Below are 21826 nucleotides of genomic sequence, written 5' to 3'. Positions count from 1 at the left end.
ACCACAAATGGAATATGGATTGTTCTAGAAAATGACAGATGTGCGTGGGTTCAAGGGATTGGGCAGATATTGATGATTTGGGAAATTGCCCAAAAGCTAAAAGTAACCTTGCTCATCACTTTCCGCTGAGGAGACTGTGCTGGAGAAGCTGTGATGGCGTGAGACCGTCTGTAGGCAGCTTCACCTCATATGGCACTTTGATTCAATCCTATATCTATGTACAAAAGATTGAAGAGGTAGCCTCAATCTTAGACATCTGCTTGGTTTAGTTTGATTAGATTAGATTCCCTACAGTGTGGAAACAGGTCCTTCGGCCCAACTAGTCCACACCGACCCTCTGAAGAGTAACCCTCCCAGACCCATTTCCCTCTGGCTAATGCACCTAACACTATGGGCAATTCAGCATGGCCAATTCACCTGACCTGCACATCTTTGGGATGATGTGGGAGGAAACCAGAGCACCCAGAGGAAACCCACGCAGACACGGGGAGAATGTTCAAACCCCACACAGACACTCCACCATGCTGCCCGTTGCTCCCATGTGCTTCCTGATTGTGGGAGTGGGAGTGGGCTGTTTAAGAAAATCGAGAGCTTGAAGTTCTTGGGAATAGAAAACTCTTTTCCCATAATTATTATTGTGCTACATCTGCATTAACACTAGGGGGTTGCTGGTTTTGGTTTCTGTTTGATTTTGCCTGAATCCATAAGAAACATCTGAATTTAAACACCGCTGTTGGCCCGTTATATCTATATTCAGAATGCTGGCTTGTTATAGGGGTGGCACGATGGCTCAGTGGTTAACACCGCTGCCTCACAGCGCCAGGGACCCGGGTTTGATTCCAGCCTGGGCGACTGTCTGTGTGGAGTTTGCACGTTCTCCTGTGTCTGCGTGGGTTTCCTCCGGGTGCTCCAGTCTCCTCCCACAGTCCAAGGGTTAGGTTAGATTCCCTACGGTGTGGAAACAAGTCCACACTGACCCTCTGAAGCTGATGATTGGGTAGGTTAGGATTGATTGGCCATGCTAAGTTGCCCAAGGTTTCCAGGGATGTGCAAGTTAGGTGAGTTAGCCATGGGCAATACAGGGTCATAGGGTAGGGAGGTGGGTCTGAGTGGGATGCTCGTTGGAGGGTTGGTGCAGACTCGATGGGCCGAATGACCTGCTTCTCTCACTTCAGGGATCCAATGATCTCATTAGATTGTCCATTGGGGTTATCTTGCAATGAGTGATGAATTGCATCTTGCTTCAGAACCAATCCCTAAAACCTGATTTTCTGCTGAATTTAATTGTGGGGTAATGCAGGTCTGTGAGCTGGACCTGGTGGAGATTTGAAAATGAATTATTGGTCATTTAAATACTAACTGATTGTATACTTCTCAGCCTGTGAATTCTGAATGCCTAATGCAGCATCTCTCTCAATGCAGGGTGTGTGTTTAAGCCTCTAGTTGTGTGTGTTAAATGGAATGTTTTTGAGCATAAAGACATTTCCAAAGCTTGTGCTCCTGCACTCATCAGGACAGTTTGCAAGAACACCAATGCCAAGGGGACAAAAGAGAATGCTGATTGGTTGCTATATTTCCTATACATTTGAAAATGTTGTTCCCCCTTTACACTGATCTTTCTTCTGACTTACCCTGATGAATGCAAGACAAAAATCTTTGACAAAATGTATCTTTTTCAGCAGCTGTGTAGTGCTGAATTGTCAAATATTTGTTTGACCATTTTTATTTTAATGAACAAGTTGCTGTGTTTCTCGTTAGAACAAAATGAGCTGGGGAACCTCAGTAGGTCTGGCAGTAATTTTGACAAAGAGTTAGTGTTTCCAGGCCAATGTGACTCTTCAGCATTATAACCTGAATCGGGTCACTGGATTTGAAAGGTTAACTCTCTTTCTGTCTCTACAGATGCTGCCAGATCTGCTGAGTTTCTCCAGCAATTTCTATTTTTGTCTCAGATTTCCAGCATCTGCAGCACTTTATTTTTATCGCTGTGGTTATATTTGTGTGTGTTTGACCAATAGGCAGTACCTTATTCATTTAGTGTTACACATGGCAGGAATATTAGCAGCTGATGATTGATACAGGTGCTACTACAGAGCAATGGGATAAGGGAACAAATCCTAAACTGCTCCTAACTCCGGAACAGGAGTGAGAGTGAGACTTGACAAAGCAATCCTGTCCAATACTCCTGACTCTATGCACATTAACAGTCAGAGAGAGACCGAGTCAAGCCTAAGCCCTGCAGAATTTAACAGACTGACTGGCAGTCCAATTGAAACGAATGCTATTCTCAATTGGCTTGATAGAATTGGTGCTGAAAGACCCTGAACGGAGAATCTAGGGTGTAGTCTCAGGAAAAGATGTCATTGATTTAGGGTTCGAAATGAGGAGCACTTCCTTTAGCTGAAGGGTTGTGAACCTTTGCAATTGTCACAGACCAGACTAAACCCCATCAAAATATACCAGGAGAAATCCTAACCCCTAATTTTTATTTTATTTGAAGGCAAGTGTTAAGGGGGTGTGTTCCAGATGTGATTTGATTGGCCACACCATTAGATTTGTATTATTTAAGCAAAACACACTTTATTCTGGCACTGCGGTTAAAATACAAACCAAACAAGAATTGGCATAACTTTAACTCTATCGAAATACTTAACACACTGGGATCTTATTTAACTGCTATAACCAACTGTTCCAATAGAGCAGCATCCCATAAACACGCCCTTGCCAAAGGCAAACCTGACTTCCCTCACTTGCGATCTCCCCCAGTCCAGGGGAAGGAACACTGACAGAGCGAGTCGAGCAGCAGCAGCAGAGAGAGAGCTGTGTGTAGCAGCTTCAACCCCAACTTCAACAACAGAAAGCAAAAGCTCAGACCCTGGGGGCTGTGTGAGCCTGACCCCACCCACTCACACTTCTTTTATAAAAAACCCCAAAGCTATTTCCTCAGCTTTCCATGGAGCAGACACCTCGGTACCAGGGCTACAACCACTCTCTTCAAGAGAAACAGGACAGAACAAATCTCTCTAAAAGGCACGTGTCATCACAGAATTCCTTATTCCATTGAAGGCCAACGTATTCCAGACATGAGGTAATAAGAGAATGAGAGATTTGGGGCGATATTGAGATAGAAGACCAGCAGGCCTGGTGCGCTGAATGGCCTCCTCGAGTCCCTGTTAGTTTTTCTGGGACTCTGCATCCTGGCCAAAATCGTCTTCCAACATCGCCTGCTCTGTTCTTTCCTGCATGGCTCCTTCATGGATCTTCCATTAATTTGTGAGTTTCCAAAGGAGTGCTTCAGGACGCCTCATCTCCTGACAGTTCCCTCAGAAAGATCCGTGTAACCTTCCCAACTCATTGGATGTGTTTAGCAAGCCACAGCCTACAATACACAGGCAGTGCCTGACACGGTCCAAACACTGTGCAGAATATCCCTTCATGGGATGTGGCTTGAACTGAGTCACTTACCAGGGCCATTTCAGAAAGCAGTCTCAAACGGGTGCCCTGAGTATTAAAGTGATGCCCTTCATCCCTCACACAACAGGAGGGGCATCTCTCAGCACTTGCTCTGTCAAGACTCCTCAGGGTTTTACGTGCAGGAATCTTCCCAGAGCCACCTGCAGGGAAAGCAAACTAATTCCTAACTGTGTACACAAAGTCAATTCCAGAGATTGAACTGTGGCCTCTGGGTGGGACGCTGAGTGAGATCTCCGTTCCTGCCTCTGTCTGGATTGACTGGATATAGTTCCCTCTCCCTCCATCACCCTCCAGTATGAAGGAGGTTCACTCTGCTGTATTATTCTGACCTTTCTTTGCCCTGTGTTTTGGCTGCAACAAGAAGGAGTGTGATTGAGTTCAGATAGCAGCTTACCAAGGCCACCTGTCCATGATAGTTACCGAGCAACCATTTGGATCATTGTATTGAGAGAGTGCGTGTGTGTAATGTTTTTACAATGTGGTAAAAATCACCTGTTTGATTTGTATATTTCAGAAACAAAACCAAGTGGTGCAGAATGACTTGATTTAATCTGTTCATGATTACAGTAGAACACTTTGGAACCACATGAGGACATTAGATAGTTGAGAGATCAGGGTGCAGCGTGGGGGCTAGCAGCAGTGAATGGCCAGCCCTGCCTCCACGATGCACCATTTCAGCATGGGCTTTCCATTAGCCAGGGTTTCATTCTTGGCCTGGTTTGATGGTCTGGACAGACCTGGTAATGCCAGTGTGCACTATAGCTGTGTATTTTACACACACTCACTGTCCCAGGCCCTGAGCCAACCCTGGTGTGACTCAGGGACTGGATTGAGTCAGGAGCCTGAGCCAGCTACCTGACCAGAACTCGAACCTCTTGTGAATCTCTTCAAATCCTGATGGTTAGGGTGGCTGCTGGCCCATTCAACCAGGCACGCTCACACGATTACTGAGTCAAAGGCCAGGATCTGGCCCAGATATTGGGCTCACTGTGGGACAGAGAGTCTCACTCAGGTTTGTCTCTGTGTGAGCTGTTTGCAGATCATCATTTTAACGTACGGTTTTACTCCAGTTTCACATTTCTCCCCACGTTCCCATCCTGCTTCCGCAACCCGACCTCTCTCCCCTTCCCCTCTCTCCCCTTCCCCTCTCTCCCCTTCCCCTCTCTCCCCTTCCCCTCTCTCCCCTTCCCCTCTCTCCCCTTCCCCTCTCTCCCCTTCCCCTCTCTCCCCTTCCCCTCCCCCTCTCTCCCCTCCCCCTCTCTCCCCTCCCCCTCTCTCCCCTTCCCCCCTCTCTCCCCTTCCCCCCTCTCTCCCCTTCCCCCCTCTCTCCCCTTCCCCCCTCTCTCCCCTTCCCCCTCTCTCCCCTTCCCCCCCTCTCCCTTTTGTCCCTCCCCTCCCCTTCCCCCCTCTCCCTTCCCCCCCTCTCCCCTTCCCCGCCTCTCCCCTTCCCCCCTTCCCCGCCTCTCCCCTTCCCACCCCTCCCTCCCCTTCCCCTCTCTCTCCCCTTCCCCTCTCTCCCCTTCCCCTCTCTCCCCTTCCCCTCTCTCCCCTTCCCCTCTCTCCCCTTCCCCTCTCTCCCCTTCCCCACTGCCCCCTTCCCCTCTCTCCCCTTCCCCTCTCTCCCCTTCCCCTCTCTCCCCTTCCCCTCTCTCCCCTTCCCCACTGCCCCCTTCCCCTCTCTCCCCTTCCCCACTCTCCCCTTCCCACCCCTCTCTCCTTCCCACCCCTCTCTCCCCTTCCCCTCTCTCTCCCTTCCCCTCTCTCCCCTTCCCCTCTCTCCCCTTCCCCACTGCCCCCTTCCCCTCTCTCCCCTTCCCCACTCTCCCCTTCCCCTCTCTCCCCTTCCCCTCTCTCCCCTTCCCCTCTCTCCCCTTCCCCTCTCTCCCCTTCCCCACTGCCCCCTTCCCCTCTCTCCCCTTCCCCTCTCTCCCCTTCCCCTCTCTCCCCTTCCCCTCTCTCCCCTTCCCCACTGCCCCCTTCCCCTCTCTCCCCTTCCCCACTCTCCCCTTCCCCTCTCTCCCCTTCCCCTCTCTCCCCTTCCCTCTCTCCCCTTCCCCTCTCTCCCCTTCCCCTCTCTCCCCTTCCCCACTCTCCCCTTCCCCACTCTCCCCTTCCCCTCTCTCCCCTTCCCCACTCTCCCCTTCCCCACTCTCCCCTTCCCCACTCTCCCCTTCCCCTCTCTCCCCTTCCCCTCTCTCCCCTTCCCCACTGCCCCCTTCCCCTCTCTCCCCTTCCCCTTTCTCCCCTTCCCCACTGCCCCCTTCCCCTCTCTCCCCCTCTCTCCCCTTCCCCACTCTCCCCTTCCCCACTCTCCTCTTCCCCTCTCTCCCCTTCTCCCCTTCCCCTCTCTCCCCTCTCTCCCCTTCCCCTCTCTCCCCTTCTCCCCTTTCCCTCTCTCCCCTTTCCCTCTCTCCCCTTCCCCTCTCTCCCCTTCCCCTCTCTCCCCTTCCCCTCTCTCCCCTTCACCCTTCTTTCCCCTTCTCCCCTTCCCCTCTCTCCCCTTCCCCTCTCTCCCCTTCCCCTCTCTCCCCTTCTCCCCTTTCCCTCTCTCCCCTTTCCCTCTCTCCCCTTTCCCTCTCTCCCCTTCCCCTCTCTCTCCCCTTCCCCTCTCTCTCCCCTTCCCCTCTCTCTCCCCTTCCCCTCTCTCTCTCCCCTTCCCCCCTCTCTCCCCTTCGTCCCCCCCCACTTCCCTGGCCCCCTCTCTCCCCTTCCCCCTCTCTCCCCTTCCCCCTCTCTCCCCTTCCCCCTCTCTCCCCTTCCCCCTCTCTCCCCTTCCCCCCTCTCTCCCCTTCCCACCTCTCTCCCCTTGCCCCCTCTCTCCCCTTCCCACCTCTCTCCCCTTGCCCTCTCTCTCCCCTTGCCCCCTCTCTCCCCTTGCCCCCTCTCTCCCCTTGCCCCCTCTCTCCCCTTCCCCCCTCTCTCCCCTTGCCCTCTCTCTCCCCTTGCCCCCTCTCTCCCCTTGCCCCCTCTCTCCCCTTCCCCCCCTCTCCCCTTCCCCTCTCTCCCCTTCCCCTCTCTCCCCTTCCCCCTCTCTCCCCTTCCCCCTCTCTCCACTTCCCCCTCTCTCCCCTTCCTGTCTCTCCCCTTCCTGTCTCTCCCCTTCCCGTCTCTCCCCTTCCCCTCTCTCCCCTTCCCCCCCTCTCCCCTTCCCCTCTTCCCCTCTCTCCCCTTCCCCACTCTCCCCTTCCCCACTCTCCCCTTCCTCACTCTCCCCTTCCCCACTCTCCACTTCCCCACTCTCCCCTTCCCCACTCTCCCCTTCCCCACTCTCCCCTTCCCCACTCTCCCCTTCCCCACTCTCCCCTTCCCCTCTCTCCCCTTCCCCACTCTCCCCTTCCCCTCTCTCCCCTTCCCCTCTCTCCCCTTCCCCCCCTCTCCCCTTCCCCTCTTCCCCTCTCTCCCCTTCCCCTCTCTCCCCTTCCCCTCTCTCCCCTTCCCCACTCTCCCCTTCCCCACTCTCCCCTTCACCAATCTCCCCTTCCCCACTCTCCCCTTCCCCACTCTCCCCTTCCCCACTCTCCCCTTCCCCTCTCTCCCCTTCCCCTCTCTCCCCTTCCCCACTCTCCCCTTCCCCACTCTCCCCTTCCCCACTCTCCCCTTCCCCACTCTCCCCTTCCCCTCTCTCCCCTTCCCCACTCTCCCCTTCCCCACTCTCCCCTTCCCCACTCTCCCCTTCCCCACTCTCCCCTTCCCCACTCTCCCCATCCCCACTCTCCCCATCCCCACTCTCCCCATCCCCACTCTCCCCTTCCCCACTCTCCCCTTCCCCACTCTCCCCATCCCCACTCTCCCCATCCCCACTCTCCCCATCCCCACTCTCCCCATCCCCACTCTCCCCTTCCCCACTCTCCCCTTCCCCACTCTCCCCTTCCCCACTCTCCCCTTCCCCACTCTCCCCTTCCCCACTCTCTCCCCTTCGTCCCCCCCTCCCCTTCCCCCCTCTCTCCCCTTCCCCCCTCTCTCCCCTTCCCCCCTCTCTCCCCTTCGCCCCTCTCTCCCCTTCCCCCCCCCTCCCCTTCCCCCCCTCCCCTTCCCCTCTCTCTCCCCTTCCCCTCTCCCCCCCTCTCTCCCCTTCCCCCCTCTCTCCCCTTCCCCTCTCTCTCCCCTTCCCCTCTCTCCCATTCCCCTCTCCCACCTTCTCCATGTACAGGCGGAACAGGAATTGCGACTGGCTCAGGCAGGGTTTGACCATCAGGCGGAGGTGACTAGATTACTGCTGGAGGGTATCAGCAGCACTCACGTAAGTATCCTGACATTTCTCTCATCCATTTGTTTTATAAGGTGCTTACGCAGCTCCTACAGTCACCTCTGGCTTGGCCCCTATTGTGAGATTGGTGATGTGGTCTAATAGAGTCATATAGCATGGTGACAGGCCCTTCGGCCCAACCCGTCCATGCTGACCAGGGTTCCTAAACTGAACGAGACCCATTTGCCAGCACGTGGCCCATATCCCTCTAAGTGAGAGTGAAAACTGCAGATCCTGGAGATTAGAGTCAAGATCAGAGTGTGGTGCTGGAAAAGCACAGCAGGTCAGGCAGCATCCGAGGAGCAGGAAAATCGATATTTTGGGCAAAAGCCCTTCATCAGGAAACATATCCCTCTAAACCCTTCCTATTCATATACCCATCCAGATGCCTTTTAAATGTTGTAATTGTACCAGCCTCCACCACTTCCTCTGGCAGCTCATTCCATACACGTACCACCCTGTGTGGGGAAAAGTTGCCCCTTAGGTCCCTTTCAAATCTTTCCCCTCTCACCCTAAACCTATGCCCCTCTAGTTTTGGACTTCCCTACCCTGGGAAAAATACCTTGTCTATTTACCATATCCATGCCCCCAAACCTCTATAAGGTCACCCCTCAGCCTCCCACACTCCAGGGAAAACAGCCCCAGCGTATTCAGCCTCTCCCTAAAGCTCAAACCCTCCAACCCTGGCAATACCCTTAAATCTTAGTTTAGTAATCTAAGTTTAGTAACATCCTTCTGATAGGAGGGAGACCAGAATTGTACACAGTACTAAAAGAGGCCGAGGGGAATTCTCTGAGGACTTGGGTTGGAATCCCATCACTGCGCCTTGTGAGATCTGAATTATAATGTTAGTGTCAGTGATTGTAGTAAAAACCCATCTGGTTCACTAGTCTCCTTGAGGGAAGGAAATCTGCCAACCTTACCTGCTCTGGCCTATATGTGAGTCTAGTCACCATAGGACCATAAGACATAACGGGCCGAATGGCCTAATTTATGCCCCTAAGTCTACTTCACCATTCAATCATAGCCGGTAGGTTTTTCAACCCCATTTTCCTACTTTCTCCTTGTAGTCTTCAATCCTCTTGGCAATCAAGAACTTACCTATCTCTGTCTTGAATGTACTCAGTGACCTGGCCTCCCCATCCTTCTGTGGCAGTGAATTCCACAGATTCCCCACTCTCTGGCTGACGATGTTTCTCCTTATCTCCATTCTACAAGGTCTTCCCTTTACTCTTAACACTGTGTCCTCAGGTCCTTGTCCCTCCTACCAATGGAAACGCCTTCCCAACACCCACTCTGTCCAGGCCGTTCAGTATTCTCACTCAGCAAAGTGTCTGATTTTTACCTGCCCTCTGACAAAGCCGTTCACTTTGAGAGCAATTAGCCCCACCAGCGACGCCCACATTCCATCAAAGAGAAAAAATATAGTTTCCAGAAAACTGTCATCTCTGACACGTGCATTGTGTTTACAGCACAATGTCAGACCATTCAGCCCGTCTGCTCCATGGTGGTGTTTCCTCCCCTTCCCCTGACCTTCTGTTCTGGTGTGCTGTCTGCTGCGGCGTGGGCCGAAATGTCGATTTCGCTGCTCCTTGGATGCTGCCTGAACTGCTGTGCTCTTCCAGCACCACTGATCCAGTATCTGCTGCACAATAAGAGCCATCACTTTCCCACCTCCCTCTTCCTGTACCAAAGAAGAGGCATGCAGGAATCATAACCTCGTCTGTGTTTTTCTCTCTCCCTCTCTGCAGATACTCACAGACCTGCTGAGTTTCTCCAGAACTTTCTGTTTTTATTCCGGTTCCCCGGTATGTGCAGTATTTTGCTTTCGTGTCTTTGGCTCGTTCCAGTCACAACTTGATGCAGTTTCTTTCAGTTCTAGATTATTTGCCAAGTATGGAGTCCATCCTAAATGAAGCAGAACAGAGGGTGACCATTTGGCCCGTCTCGCTTTGAAAGAGACCCACTTCCCTACTCCCCTCCCCCACCCCCTCCACTGTCCTGCAGATTCTCCCCTCCTTCAAGTATTTCTTCAATTCTCTTTTGAAAATCACAGTGGAAATTCTTTCACTTTATTCTCGGGCAATGAATTCCCAACTCATCAAAATTCAACACAGAGAAAAGATTTCCCTTGTTCTCCTGCCTGGGTCTTTGGTGAATTACCTTAAATCTGTGTCTAATATAAAACAAAAAAAGAGCTGTGAATTCTGGAAATATGAAACAAGAACAGAAATTGCTGAGTTTCTCCAGTAATCTCTGTTTTTGTTTTAAATCTGTGGCTGTCTGGTTACTAACCCTCCTGTCAGTACTCCCTATCTGTCATTTCCCTTGCCTACCCGGAATGAAATAACTTGCATAATTTGGAACGCTTCTATCAAAATCTGCCCTTAACCTAAAATAACAGCTGGAAATACAGGGGAAGAAGGGAGGGAGAGAGAGACAAAAAGAAAGACAGCGAGAGAGAGAGACATTTCAGGTCTGTGATGTCTGTCAGAACAAGGAAAGTTAGAGCTGGAATCAGTTTTGAGCAAGGGCTGAGGTCAAGGAAGACAAAAGGAAGGTCTAAGACAGATGGGAGAGACTGAAAGACAAGTGGTTGTTCTCTTGAGGATGCAAAGAAATGGTGATGGAGCAAGAAAGAAATGGGCAAACGATAGAGATGCCTACATTTTTTTTTCATTCATGGATTGAGGGTGTCACTGGCTAGGCCCGCATTTATTCCCCATCCCACAGGGTAGTTAGGAGTGAACCACATTGCTGTGGGTCTGGAGTCACGTGTAGGCCAGCCCAGGTAAGGATGGCAGTTTCCTTCCCTGAAGAACATTAATGACCCAGCTGGGGTTTTCCAACAATCCCCAATGGATTCATGGTCATTGTTAGACTCTTAATTCCAGATTTGTATTGAATTCCGATTCCATCATCTGCCATGGAAGGTTTCAATCCCAGAGCGATAGCTGGATTCACGGCCCAGCGATGATGCCATAGGCTGGTCCCTCCCCTAGGTGTGCAGACGCAGAAAGGAAACTGGCAACGGAAAGGGGAGGAATTAAAACGAGACCGAGTTTACAGCCTGAAATGTTTGATGGTGAAAGGTGTAATTGGTGCCCAAATTGAGAAGGTGCAGTTAGTGCAGCTTTAACAGAGCTTCAGTGGAATGCTGCTCCATGCTAGGGACAGACAGGTTAACAGCAAGGCCGCTGGGAACTCGGCTCTGAGTGCAGGTGATCCGCAAAGGACGCATCCAGACTGCGTTTGCTCTCCCCTCCCCCAGTTATCGAGCATCAAATATACTCTTAGACCGGATTGCATGCTCCCCCTGGAGGGAGAGTGTGGGGCCTTAGACAGTGAGGAGGTTAAAGGACAGCGTCTGTGTGGGAAAAGTCATGAGGCTTTAGGGGTGAGAGAGGACTCAGTCAGACTTCCTATCTCGGTAACCTGCGATTTAGAAGATAACGGGTGATCAGTTCAAAATCTTCAGGAAACAACAGGGTAGATAAAGATTAACTATTCCCACTGGTCGGAGATTCTCGAACCCGGGCATAGTCTGAGAATTAGGGTCAGAGCGTTCAGGCGAAATATTAGGAAGCATTTCTACACAGATACACACACAGACAGACACACACAGACAGACACACACACAGACACACACACACACAGACAGACACACACACACAGACAGACAGACACACACACAGACACACACACACAGACAGACACACACAGACAGACACACACACACACACAGACAGACAGACACACACACACACAGACACACAGACAGACACACAGACAGACAGACAGACAGACACACACAGACAGACAGACACACACACACACAGACAGACACACACACACACACAGACACAGACACACACAGACAGACAGACACACACACAGACAGACAGACACACACAGACACACACACACGTGGTGGGAGAGGTTTGGAACTCTCTTCCACAGAGGGCAGTTGTTAATTTTAACTCTGAGATATTTTTGTTAAGCAAAGGTAATGAGGGATATGGGCCACGGGTAGTAACATGGAGTCACCACAGATCAACCACTGAAGTGCCGAACAGGCTAGAGGGGCTGAATGGCCTACTCCTGTTGCTAGCCTTCTCCCCAGCTCTCGGAAGTCCCTTGACTCTTGCTCAGCCCTGACTGGAATCTCTCGACCGTTGGTGGCTGTATCCTTCATTGCTGAGGCGTTGAGTTCAGGATATCAGCCCCCCCCACCCCCACCCCGACCCCTGAAGGGGTCTGCCCCCCTGCATCACCCTCCTGCTTCAAGACATCGTTTCAGACCAAGGCTTTTTTCAGTCATCTGACCTGATCACATGACCTCATTTTGTTCCATATGATGCTCCTGTAAATTGTCTTCTGACGTTGTCATGTCCTTATTGAGGGGCATCGATAGGATGAAGGCAGATAGTCTTTTTTCCCAGGGATGGGGAATTGAGAACTCGAGGGGATGGGTTTAAGATGAGAGAGGGAAAGATTTAAGAAGAACCTGAGGGGCAACTTCTTCGCACAGAGAGTGGTGTGTATATGGAACGGGCTGACAGAGAAAGTGGCTGAGACAGGTACAACCGCAACATTTAAAAACATTTGGATAGGTATGTGGATGGGCAGGGTTTAGAGAGATATGGACCAAATGTGGGCAATTGCAGATAACTGTGTGGGCACCATGGTCAGCATGGACCAGTTTGGGCCGAAGGGCCTGTTTCCATGCTGTATTACTCCATGACTTGATGTTAACGGTGCTCTGTAAGTCTTTGCTATGTTTATTCCATGAGGTGAAGAGCAAAGAGAGCAGTGAGCCAGGCGTGCTTTGCTGGAAAGTTTGTTTGTCTGCAGAATTCTGAGTTCCTGATAAGTTTTAAAAACAGTTGTTTCTTGCAGACTAATCATCTCCGCTGCCTGCATGAGTTTGTAGAGGCACAGGCCACCTACTATGCCCAATGTTACCAGTATACCCTGGACCTGCAGAAACTCTTGAGCAGGTAAGGAGCTCCCAGAAAGTTCTGGAAATTTACAGCATGGTTTATGTGGGACTCCAGGGGGTGGTGTTCACAAAAGGTTTGTTCCCAGATCCCCCTGCCTTGTTCAGCAGCAATTCACCGAGACTCCTCAGGCAGCACCTTCCAAACCCAGGCCCACTTCCACCCAGAAGGACAAAGGCAGCAAATACATGGGAACACCACCCCCTGCAAGTTCCCCTCAGAGACACTCCCCATCCTGACTTGGAAATATATCGCCATCCCTCAGTGTCGCTGGGTCAGAATCCTGGAATTCCCTCCCTAAGGGCATTGTGAGCCAACCCACAGCAGGTGGACTGCAGCTGTTCAAGAAAGCAGCTCACCCCCCCCCCCCCCCCACCTTCTCAAGGGGCAACTAGGGACGGGCAATAAATGCTGGGCTCAGCCAATGATACCCATGTCCACTGTATAAAGTTTTAAAAGCCCTCATTAGGGAAGGGCTTTTGATTAAAATTCTTACTACACTCCTCACATGTCACTTTGCAAATTACTCATACATTATGCCCCAGAGTGTTAATTCTCAACAACAGTAATTCCAACTGCGTACTGTGAAGATTATTTCATTGATCACTCTGAACTCTGTTCTCCAGCCACTGCTCTACCCCATCCCTCTCCCTGCTCTCGGGGTGAGGTGGGACCATGCTCCTTGTGGCCTTGATGTCATCTTTGATGCTGAACTAAGCTTCCAGTTGCCTGTACCATCACTGGAGCCGCCTGTTAGAGCCCCCACCCCCCTGCATCTAAACTCACTAGGCACCAGTCACCAGGCACTGGGTACCCTCATTGAAAACACACTGTGTGACCGGGCAAGGAACTCAAACTGCTAATAGACATAGACAGTGACCATCAACTCCTTTTCTCTCTCTCTCTCTCTCTCTCTCTGTCTTTCACACAGAGTCATACAGTACAGAAACGGACCCTTCAGTCCAACTCATCTGCACAGACCAGACATCCCAATCTGACCTAGTCTCATTTGACAACATTTGGTCCATATCCCTGTAAACCCTTCCTATTCATATACCTATCCAGATGCCTTTTAAATGTTGTAGTTGTACCAGCCTCCACCACATCCTCTGGCAGCTCATTCCATACACAAACTACCCTCTGTGTGAAAAAGTTGTCCCTTAGGTCTCTTTTATATCTTTCCCCTCTCACCCTAAACCTATGCTCTCAAGGTCTTTTCCCTGGGGTCGGGGAGTCCAGAACTAGTCTATTTATCCTATCCATGCCCTTCATGATTTTATAAACCTCTATAAGGTCACCCCTCAGCCTCTGACGCGCCAGGGAAAACAGCCCTAGCCTGTTCAACCTCTCCCTATAGCTCAAACCCTCTCTTTCTCTCTCCTCTCTCTCAGCTCTTTCTCTGTCATTTTGTTCCTTTCTCTCTCACCTACTCTCCCCTTTCTATCTGTCTCTCTCTCATCTTTTTGTCTGTCCCCCTTTCTCTGTAACTCCGTCCGACTCACCCGAGTGTTTCTCTCTTTGCCCCTTGCTCTCTCTGTCTTACCCCTTGCCATTCTCTTTCTCTCGCTCTCTCTCTTCCCCCCCCCTCCCTCCCCCCTCTCTCTCTCTTGCGCTCTCTCCCCTCTTCCCCCCCCCCACCACTACTCCCCTCTCTCTCTCTCGGCGTCTGTGTAATGTTAAATGATGAGAGCAATTGCAAAGAGATGGGGTCAATCCCATGATAACCAGGAATCCTTTGTGACTCGGAGTGAGCGAAAGGGGGGTTGGGGGGAGAAACCCCTGGGGACAGATCAGGACCCAATGTTTACAATTCACAGGGTGGGCTTGGAGCCCTCAGTGACCTCTCAGGGGCTTTGGGGGAGAGGGGGTGGCTACATTGACCTGGGAAATATCTTTCTAACCTCTCTGTGATTTTTATTTCATGCTTCCAGCTCCAATACAGAAATGTAAGTACAAATCTGGGTTTGTGATTTTTCATTATTGATTTGCAGGATGGAGACATTTCTGGCTGGGCCAGCATTTATAGCCCATCCCTAATTGCCCAAGGGATAGTTAAGAGTCAACCCCATTGCTGTGGGTCTGGAGTCGCGTGTAGGCCAGACCAGGTACACTCTAAGATATAAGGACATTAGTGAACCAGATGGGTTTTTCCGACAATCAACAATAGTCTCATGGTCACCCTAATTCAAGATTCTTTATTGAATTCAAATTCCACCACCTGCCACAGTGGGATTTGAACCTGGGTCCCCAGGATTAATAGCTGAGCGATAATACCACCAGGCCATTGCCTCCGCAGTGTCTGCATTGTGGTGTAGATCCCTCTGATGTTGAAAGCTCCTGTTCATGACTCTCTGATAAGATCCCCCGCACTTTCTCACACACTACAGCACACGGAGAGCGAGGTTAAATCTGATCAGTCTCAGCCTCCCATCTGCTGGATCACCCTGAACCCAACCTTTCTGGGTCTGGTTTTGCTCACACGCCCCGTTTGAGAAAAGGTTTTTCTTCCTGAACAGCGACTGGATGTACGCCCCTTGGTTGTCTGCACAACAGCGCAATATTTTAGGAATATTCTCCACAATCCACACCTAACACTGTCCGAGCAGCATTTCCGGGAGGCCAGACTTCCAGAAAACAAGTCTTCTGGAAATTCCACCTCCTCGTACGCTTACAGAGAGAGAAAGGGAGAGAGCTTCGCATTTATATAGCATCTTTCCCAGCCTCAATATGATCAAATGTGCTTTGCAGCCAGTCACGTAGTATCGAAGCAGTCGCTGTTGTAATGCATGAATCGCAGCAGCCAACTCTGGCACAGCAAGATCCCACAAGATATTATACAGCAATGGGCAGATGACCCAATGTTGTGATTGGGGGTTAAGTGTTGTCCCCATGACACTGTGTGAATCTTCTCGGATCCTCTTTGAAACACGGTATTCGAGGAATCTGTCACATCAGCTGGGAATAGAACATGGAGCCTGGATCTAACAATAACTCCAAAATATGGCAAATCTGTCGGTGCAGCACTCCCCCAGCACTGACCCATCAACAGTGCCCACTCCCTCAACACTGACCCTCCAACAGTGCCCACTCCCTCAGCACTGACCCTCTGACAGTGCGGCACTCCCTCAGCACTGACCCATCAACAGTGCTCACTCCCTCAACACTGACCCTCTGACAGTGCCCACTCCCTTAGCACTGATCCTCCGACAGTGAGGCACTCCCTCAACACTGACTCTCCGACAGTGTGACACTCCCTCAGCACTGACCCTCCGACAGTGCGGCACTCCCTCAGCACTGACCCTCCGACAGTGCGGCACTCCCTCAGCACTGACCCTCCGACAGTGCGGCACTCCCTCAGCACTGACCCTCCGACAGTGCGGCACTCCCTCAGCACTGACCCCATGGTTCTGCCTAATAAAGGAGGTGTCCTGTTTGTTGATTTCAGGTTTCCCGGGACGTTTGTGGGGAACGCTGACAAACCAGCTCCGCCCCACGGGGCTTCCCCATCTGCTGCCACCATTCCAGTTGTTCCATCGTTAGCGGGGCCGTGTAACCCCACACAGTCCTCGGTGGGTTTTCCGGAGGTTAGCCCCCCATCTAGTGGGACGAGGAGGGCCCGGGTGCTCTATGATTACGACGCAGCCGACTCCAGTGAGCTCCAACTCCTGGCTGATGAGGTTAGTGTCTTACCCATGAGTTTGCCACTTCCCAGTGTAACCTACCCTCTTACATCACCTGCTCTCCAGTTGTGTAAACCTCCCCCCCCCCCCCCCGCCCCGGGCTTTTCGCAGGAGTCTAACATTTCAGATTTATCTTGTAGCTGAGGTGCGGAGTAGCTGTGATCTCTTTGAAGATCTGAATGTGCTCCAGGGCTGAATATCCCCCTCTCTGCTATTTTAATGGCCAAGTCTTCAGATGTCTTTGTATTAATGATGTGGAAGTGTCAGTGTTGGACTGGAATGGACAAAGTTTAAAAATCACACAACACCAGGTTCTAGTCGAACAGCTTTATTTGAAATCACAAACTTTCCAAGCGACATTCCTTTGCTGCTCCTTTGTCTGAAAGCTTGTGATTTCAAATAAATCTGTTGGACTAGAACCTGGTGATTCCTGATGAAGGGCTTTTGCCCGAAACATTGCTTTTCCTGCTCCTTGGATGTTGCCTGGCCGGCTGTGCTTTTCCAGCACAACTCTGCACTTGATTATAACCTGTTGTCGCCTGATTTTGGACTTTGTGTTAATGAGTCACTAGAGAGTCCTACAGCATAGAAACAGACCCTTCAGTTTAACCAGTCCCCACGCTGACCATAATCCCAATCTGAACTACTCCCACCTGCCTGTGTTTGGCCCATATCCCTCTAAATCCTTCCTTATTCATAAACTTATCCAAATGTCTTTTGGATGATGATGGGATAGTGTAGGGGGACGAGCTGAGAATATTTCACAGGTCGGCCCAACATCGAGGGCCAAAGGGCCTGTTCCGCACTGTATTGTTCTTCACTCTATGTTCCATAAATATGGTGACTGCACCTACATCCTCCACTTTAAACTTACTACCTTCAACGTTCGGGAGAAGATTTGTAGCTCGGGTTCTCGTTGTTGTGGTTCTGTTCGCCGAGCTGGGAATTTGTGTTGCAGACATTTCGTCCCCTGTCTAGGTGACATCCTCAGTGCTTGGGAGCCTCCTGTGAAGCGCCTCTGTGGTGTTTCCTCCGGCATTTATAGTGGTTTGAATCTGCCGCTTCCGGTTGTCAGTTCCAGCTGTCCGCTGCAGTGGCCGGTATATTGGGTACAGGACGATGTGCTTGTTGATTGAATCTGTGGATGAGTGCCATGCCTCTAGGAATTCCCTGGTTGTTTGGCTTGTCCTATAATAGTAGTGTTGTCCCAGTCGAATTCATGTTGCTTGTCATCTGCGTGTGTGGCTACTAAGGAATAGCTGGTTGTGTCGTTTCGTGGCTAGTTGGTGTTCATGGATGCGGATCATTAGCTGTCTTCCTGTTTGTCCTATGTAGTGTTTTGTGCAGTCCTTGCATGGGATTTTGTACACTACGTTGGTTTTGCTCATGCTGGGTATTGGGTCCTTCGTCCTGGTGAGTTGTTGTCTGAAACGACATGACCAGCTATCCTTAGTAGCCACACACACAGATGACAAGCAACATGAATTCGACTGGGACAACACTACTATTATAGGACAAGCCAAACAGAGAACAGCCAGGGAATTCCTAGAGGCATGGCACTTATCCACAGATTCAATCAATAAGCACATCGACCTGGACCCAATATACCGGCCACTGCAGCGGACAGCTGGAACTGACAATCGGAAGCGGCAGGGACAGGCCACTATAAATGCAGGAGGAAACACCACAGAAGCGCTTCACAGGAGGCTCCCAAGCACTGAGGATGTCACCTAGACAGGGGACGAAACGTCTGTAACACAAATTCCCAGCTCGGCGAACAGAACCACAACATACCACCTTATCTGAAAAGGTAGTAAGTATCTCATTGTCAGCTGCTTCCCAAATAGACTTGGCACTTCTCTAGTTTGATCTTTCCCTCTGTCAAAGGTGTCTGATTCAGACAGACCAGATTCAGCCCCCATTCTGATATCACTGGCGTCCCAGTTTTGAGCTTTAGAATTGTACAGAGGAGAATCGCTGTTGGTGATAATGTATAACCAGGGCTGGCAAGCTGACATCCTCTTTTCACATCAGGCCTCAGTTTTATTTCTGTTTTATATGCTGGTATAATTATGACCCACCCGCACCTCTCCAACAAGTTAAAATCAAAAGTTTTGAAACTGAAACCTTTTTTCAGCATACAGTATTGAGTCCCTTTCCGTAACAGCATAGTGAGTCTACCCACAGCACACTGACTGCAGCGGTTCAAGAAGGCAGCTCACCCCCACCTTCTCAAAGGGCAATATTCAGCCAGTGATGCCCAGATCCATGATAGAATAAGCAAAGTCACCATAGTCCTTCCAGGATCATCAGGGTACTCGCCCATGAGAGACCGACAACTGCTGGTGGTTTAACCTGAGGGTCAACACGCCTCAGGCGAGGGAGGAAGAGGTTGCCATTTGGATACAGAACTGGCTCAAAGGTAGAAGACGGAGGGTGGTGGTGGAGGGTTGTTTTTCAGATTGGAGGCCTGTGACCAGTGGAGTGCCACAAGGATCGGTGCTGGGCCCTCTACTTGTCATCAATTTATATAAATGATTTGGATGTGAGCATAAGAGGTATAGTTAGTAAGTTTGCAGATGACACCAAAATTGGAGGTGTAGTGGACAGCGAAGAGGGTTACCTCAGATTACAACAGGATCTGGACCAGGTGGGCCAATGGGCTGAGAAGTGGCAGATGGAGTTTAATTCAGATAAATGCGAGGTGCTGCATTTTGGGAAAGTAAATCTTAGCAGGACTTATACACTTAATGGTAAGATCCTAGGGAGTGTTGCTGAACAAAGAGACCTTGGAGTGCAGGTTCATAGCTCCTTGAAAGTGGAGTTGCAGGTAGATAGGATAGTGAAGAAGGCGTTTGGTATGCTTTCCTTTATTGGTCAGAGTATTGAGTACAGGAGTTGGGAGGTCATGTTGCGGCTGTACAGGACATTGGTTAGGCCACTGTTGGAATATTGCGTGCAATTCTGGTCTCCTTCCTATCGGAAAGATGTTGTGAAACTTGAAAGGGTTCAGAAAAGATTTACAAGGATGTTGCCAGGGTTGGAGGATTTGAGCTACAGGGAGAGTCTGAACGGGCTGGGGCTGTTTTCCCTCAGAGGCTGAGGGGTGACCTTATAAATCTCTATAAAATCATGAGGGGCATGGATAGGATAAATAGACAAAGTCTTTTCCCTGGGGTTGGGGAGTCCAGAACTAGAGGACATAGGTCTCTTTTATACCTTTCCCCTCTCACCCTAAACCTAAGGGGCAACTTTTTCATGCAGAGGGTGGTACGTGTATGGAATGAGCTGCCAGAGGAAGTGGTGGAGGCTGGTACAATTGCAACATTTAAGAGACATTTGGATGGGTATATGAATAGGAAGGCTTTGGAGGGATATGGGCTGGGTGCTGGCAGGTGGGACTAGATTAGGTTGGGATATCTGGTCGGCATGGACCGAAGGGTCTGTTTCCATGCTGTACATCTCTATGACTCTATGACAAGGAGAGTCCTTCGTGGTAACCTCAGTTGGAATTGAACCCATGCTGTTGTTGTCACTCTGCATCACAAAGCAGCCATCCAGCCAACTGGGCTAACCAATAAAACAAATTTTAAAAAGGATGGAGGAAATATTTGGGTCAGGATGTAAATCAGAATAAGTTTTGCCCTTATTTCTATTTGTTTCTAAATTTCCAAAGGAGAAAGCCTATGTCAACATGTCACACTATAGTGCCACCTCTGGCAGGAGGCTGCATTACAGCCTCCACTAAAGAAGATAGAAAGTGAACAAGAGGTGTAAGATGTTTATGAATAGATGAATCTAACTGCGTGTTGTTTTGTCCTTCTTCAAATCTGTGTAGCTCATCACGGTGTACAGTCTACCAGGAATGGATTCTGATTGGCTGATGGGTGAAAAGGGAACTAAGAAAGGGAAGGTTCCAGTCACTTACCTGGAGCTGCTGAACTAGAGATCCCATCAGGACCTTCCATTGGAGAATTGACCCTTGCAAAAAGACCACATTAACATTTACCAGCCGTGTTCTGTTGATTCCTAATACCATGACCAACATTTTTATTTAATTTGTTGACTTTGATTGCAGCAGGAAGCTTTAAAAGAAATTGCAATGGTTTACAATGTTACTTTTATATTGTTTCATTTCCGGGAATTTAAACGCATCACTGATCGTGTATTTAAGTTGTGATGAAACAGTTTGGACCACGCGCTTAGCAAAAGCTGATATAAGTTAAAACCAAATGGGCACATTCCCTGGGGACAGGCTGTGAGGGGTGCTGCAGGAATACAGTTAGTTAGAGCGACTTTTGGGTAGTCTGTACACACTGAACACTCTTTCAAGGGATGAAGTAATTGTGATAAGTCACAGAATGTCACACCTCCATTCATTCACACGTTCTCCAGTATGGTTAGAAATCTGGAGCCAGAGAGAGAGAGACCAGGGAAAGGTTCAGTTTGCAGCTGTTGTGGGATACCTGGCGTCTACTCTGCACAATTGCATGTCTTTTTCTCTCTGGCAAGGTGTAATTTTAACTCCTGCAGGTAGAACTCTTCACTGAGACACCATTGAGTCTTTGTGTCCACGTTGCTGTGTGTAAGTCGCAGTGGGATAGGGCTCCTGCCTGTGGGTCACCTGGAAGGAGAAATTTGGGACGTTCCAAAATCGAGGAAGGCAGATAGCTGCTACTCACCTACACACTTCCTTTCTATTGGCCAGCCCTGCCATCCTGAAACTGTCTCAGGCACTCACCTCTTGATGACGAGAGATTTCAGGGGTTAATTGTATTTTCTTAATTCCATGCTCACCAAATCCAGAATAGGGTCAAAGCCCACTTTATTCTCAAATTCCCTTTTGTAATTTTGTTTTATTTTTGAGCTAATTGTTTCATATTAGAGGTGGGTTGCTTTGTGCAAGTTTATAGATTTGAATGCTTTTGGGAAGGATACTGGATACCTATCAAGAGTCCTCATCATCTGCTCGTTCAGTAAACTGTTCACACTCCCTGTGTAAATGTATAGTGCTTGCAAGGTACTGGTTGTATGTTCATTCCCTGGTCTGTATTGTCTGCATTGACTGTATGAACTCCTTCAATTTGAGTGTATTTGCTGCCTGTTTCAGCTGTTCTATGCATAGTGACTGACCTTTAAAGATTAATAAAGCATTGAATTCACACTGACTCTCGCTCTCAACAATACTGGCTCCAGCACGTTGCATGTGGATGACAGCAGCTTCTCAGACTCTCACGATTCAGTCATTTCACACCAGCTGCTATCACTTCAATGGAAACCAGAGAAACCGTTCCTTCGGCCCTTTGCCAAGCAAAAACAGCCACCTAACTATTCTCTAATCCCATTTTCCAGCAGGTGGTGCATAGCCTTGGCATCACAAGTGCCCATCTAAATCCCTCTTCGATGTGAGGAGGGTTTCTGCCTCT

At 50.0% G+C, this 21826-nt stretch overlaps 1 protein-coding gene across 5 annotated transcripts in view; it reads left to right on the top strand.

Moving 5' to 3' along the window:
• LOC122564622 (endophilin-B2-like) overlaps positions 1 to 21568 on the top strand; it is a 163192-nt gene extending 141624 nt beyond the window's left edge. For 3 of the 5 annotated variants that reach the window (XM_087998224.1, XM_087998222.1, XM_087998225.1), the window contains 5 exons: positions 7625 to 7714; positions 12620 to 12720; positions 14652 to 14666; positions 16166 to 16397; positions 20239 to 21568. In XM_087998224.1, the coding sequence (XP_087854350.1) occupies positions 7625 to 7714; positions 12620 to 12720; positions 14652 to 14666; positions 16166 to 16397; positions 20239 to 20346 (546 nt within the window). In that variant the 3' untranslated portion in view covers positions 20347 to 21568. The remainder of the gene's footprint in view (positions 1 to 7624; positions 7715 to 12619; positions 12721 to 14651; positions 14667 to 16165; positions 16398 to 20238) is intronic. The other 2 variants (XM_087998223.1, XM_087998226.1) reach the window with 1 other exon arrangement.
• The last annotated feature ends 258 nt before the right edge of the window (positions 21569 to 21826 follow it).

This window comes from Chiloscyllium plagiosum, unplaced genomic scaffold (assembly GCF_037043375.1).
Source record: "Chiloscyllium plagiosum isolate Xiang-an unplaced genomic scaffold, Cpla_swu_hap1 HiC_scaffold_21, whole genome shotgun sequence".
Classification (NCBI taxonomy): domain Eukaryota; kingdom Metazoa; phylum Chordata; class Chondrichthyes; order Orectolobiformes; family Hemiscylliidae; genus Chiloscyllium; species Chiloscyllium plagiosum.
The sequence above is the reverse complement of the archived record's forward strand: the minus strand, read 5'-3'. Positions and strand labels throughout refer to the sequence as shown.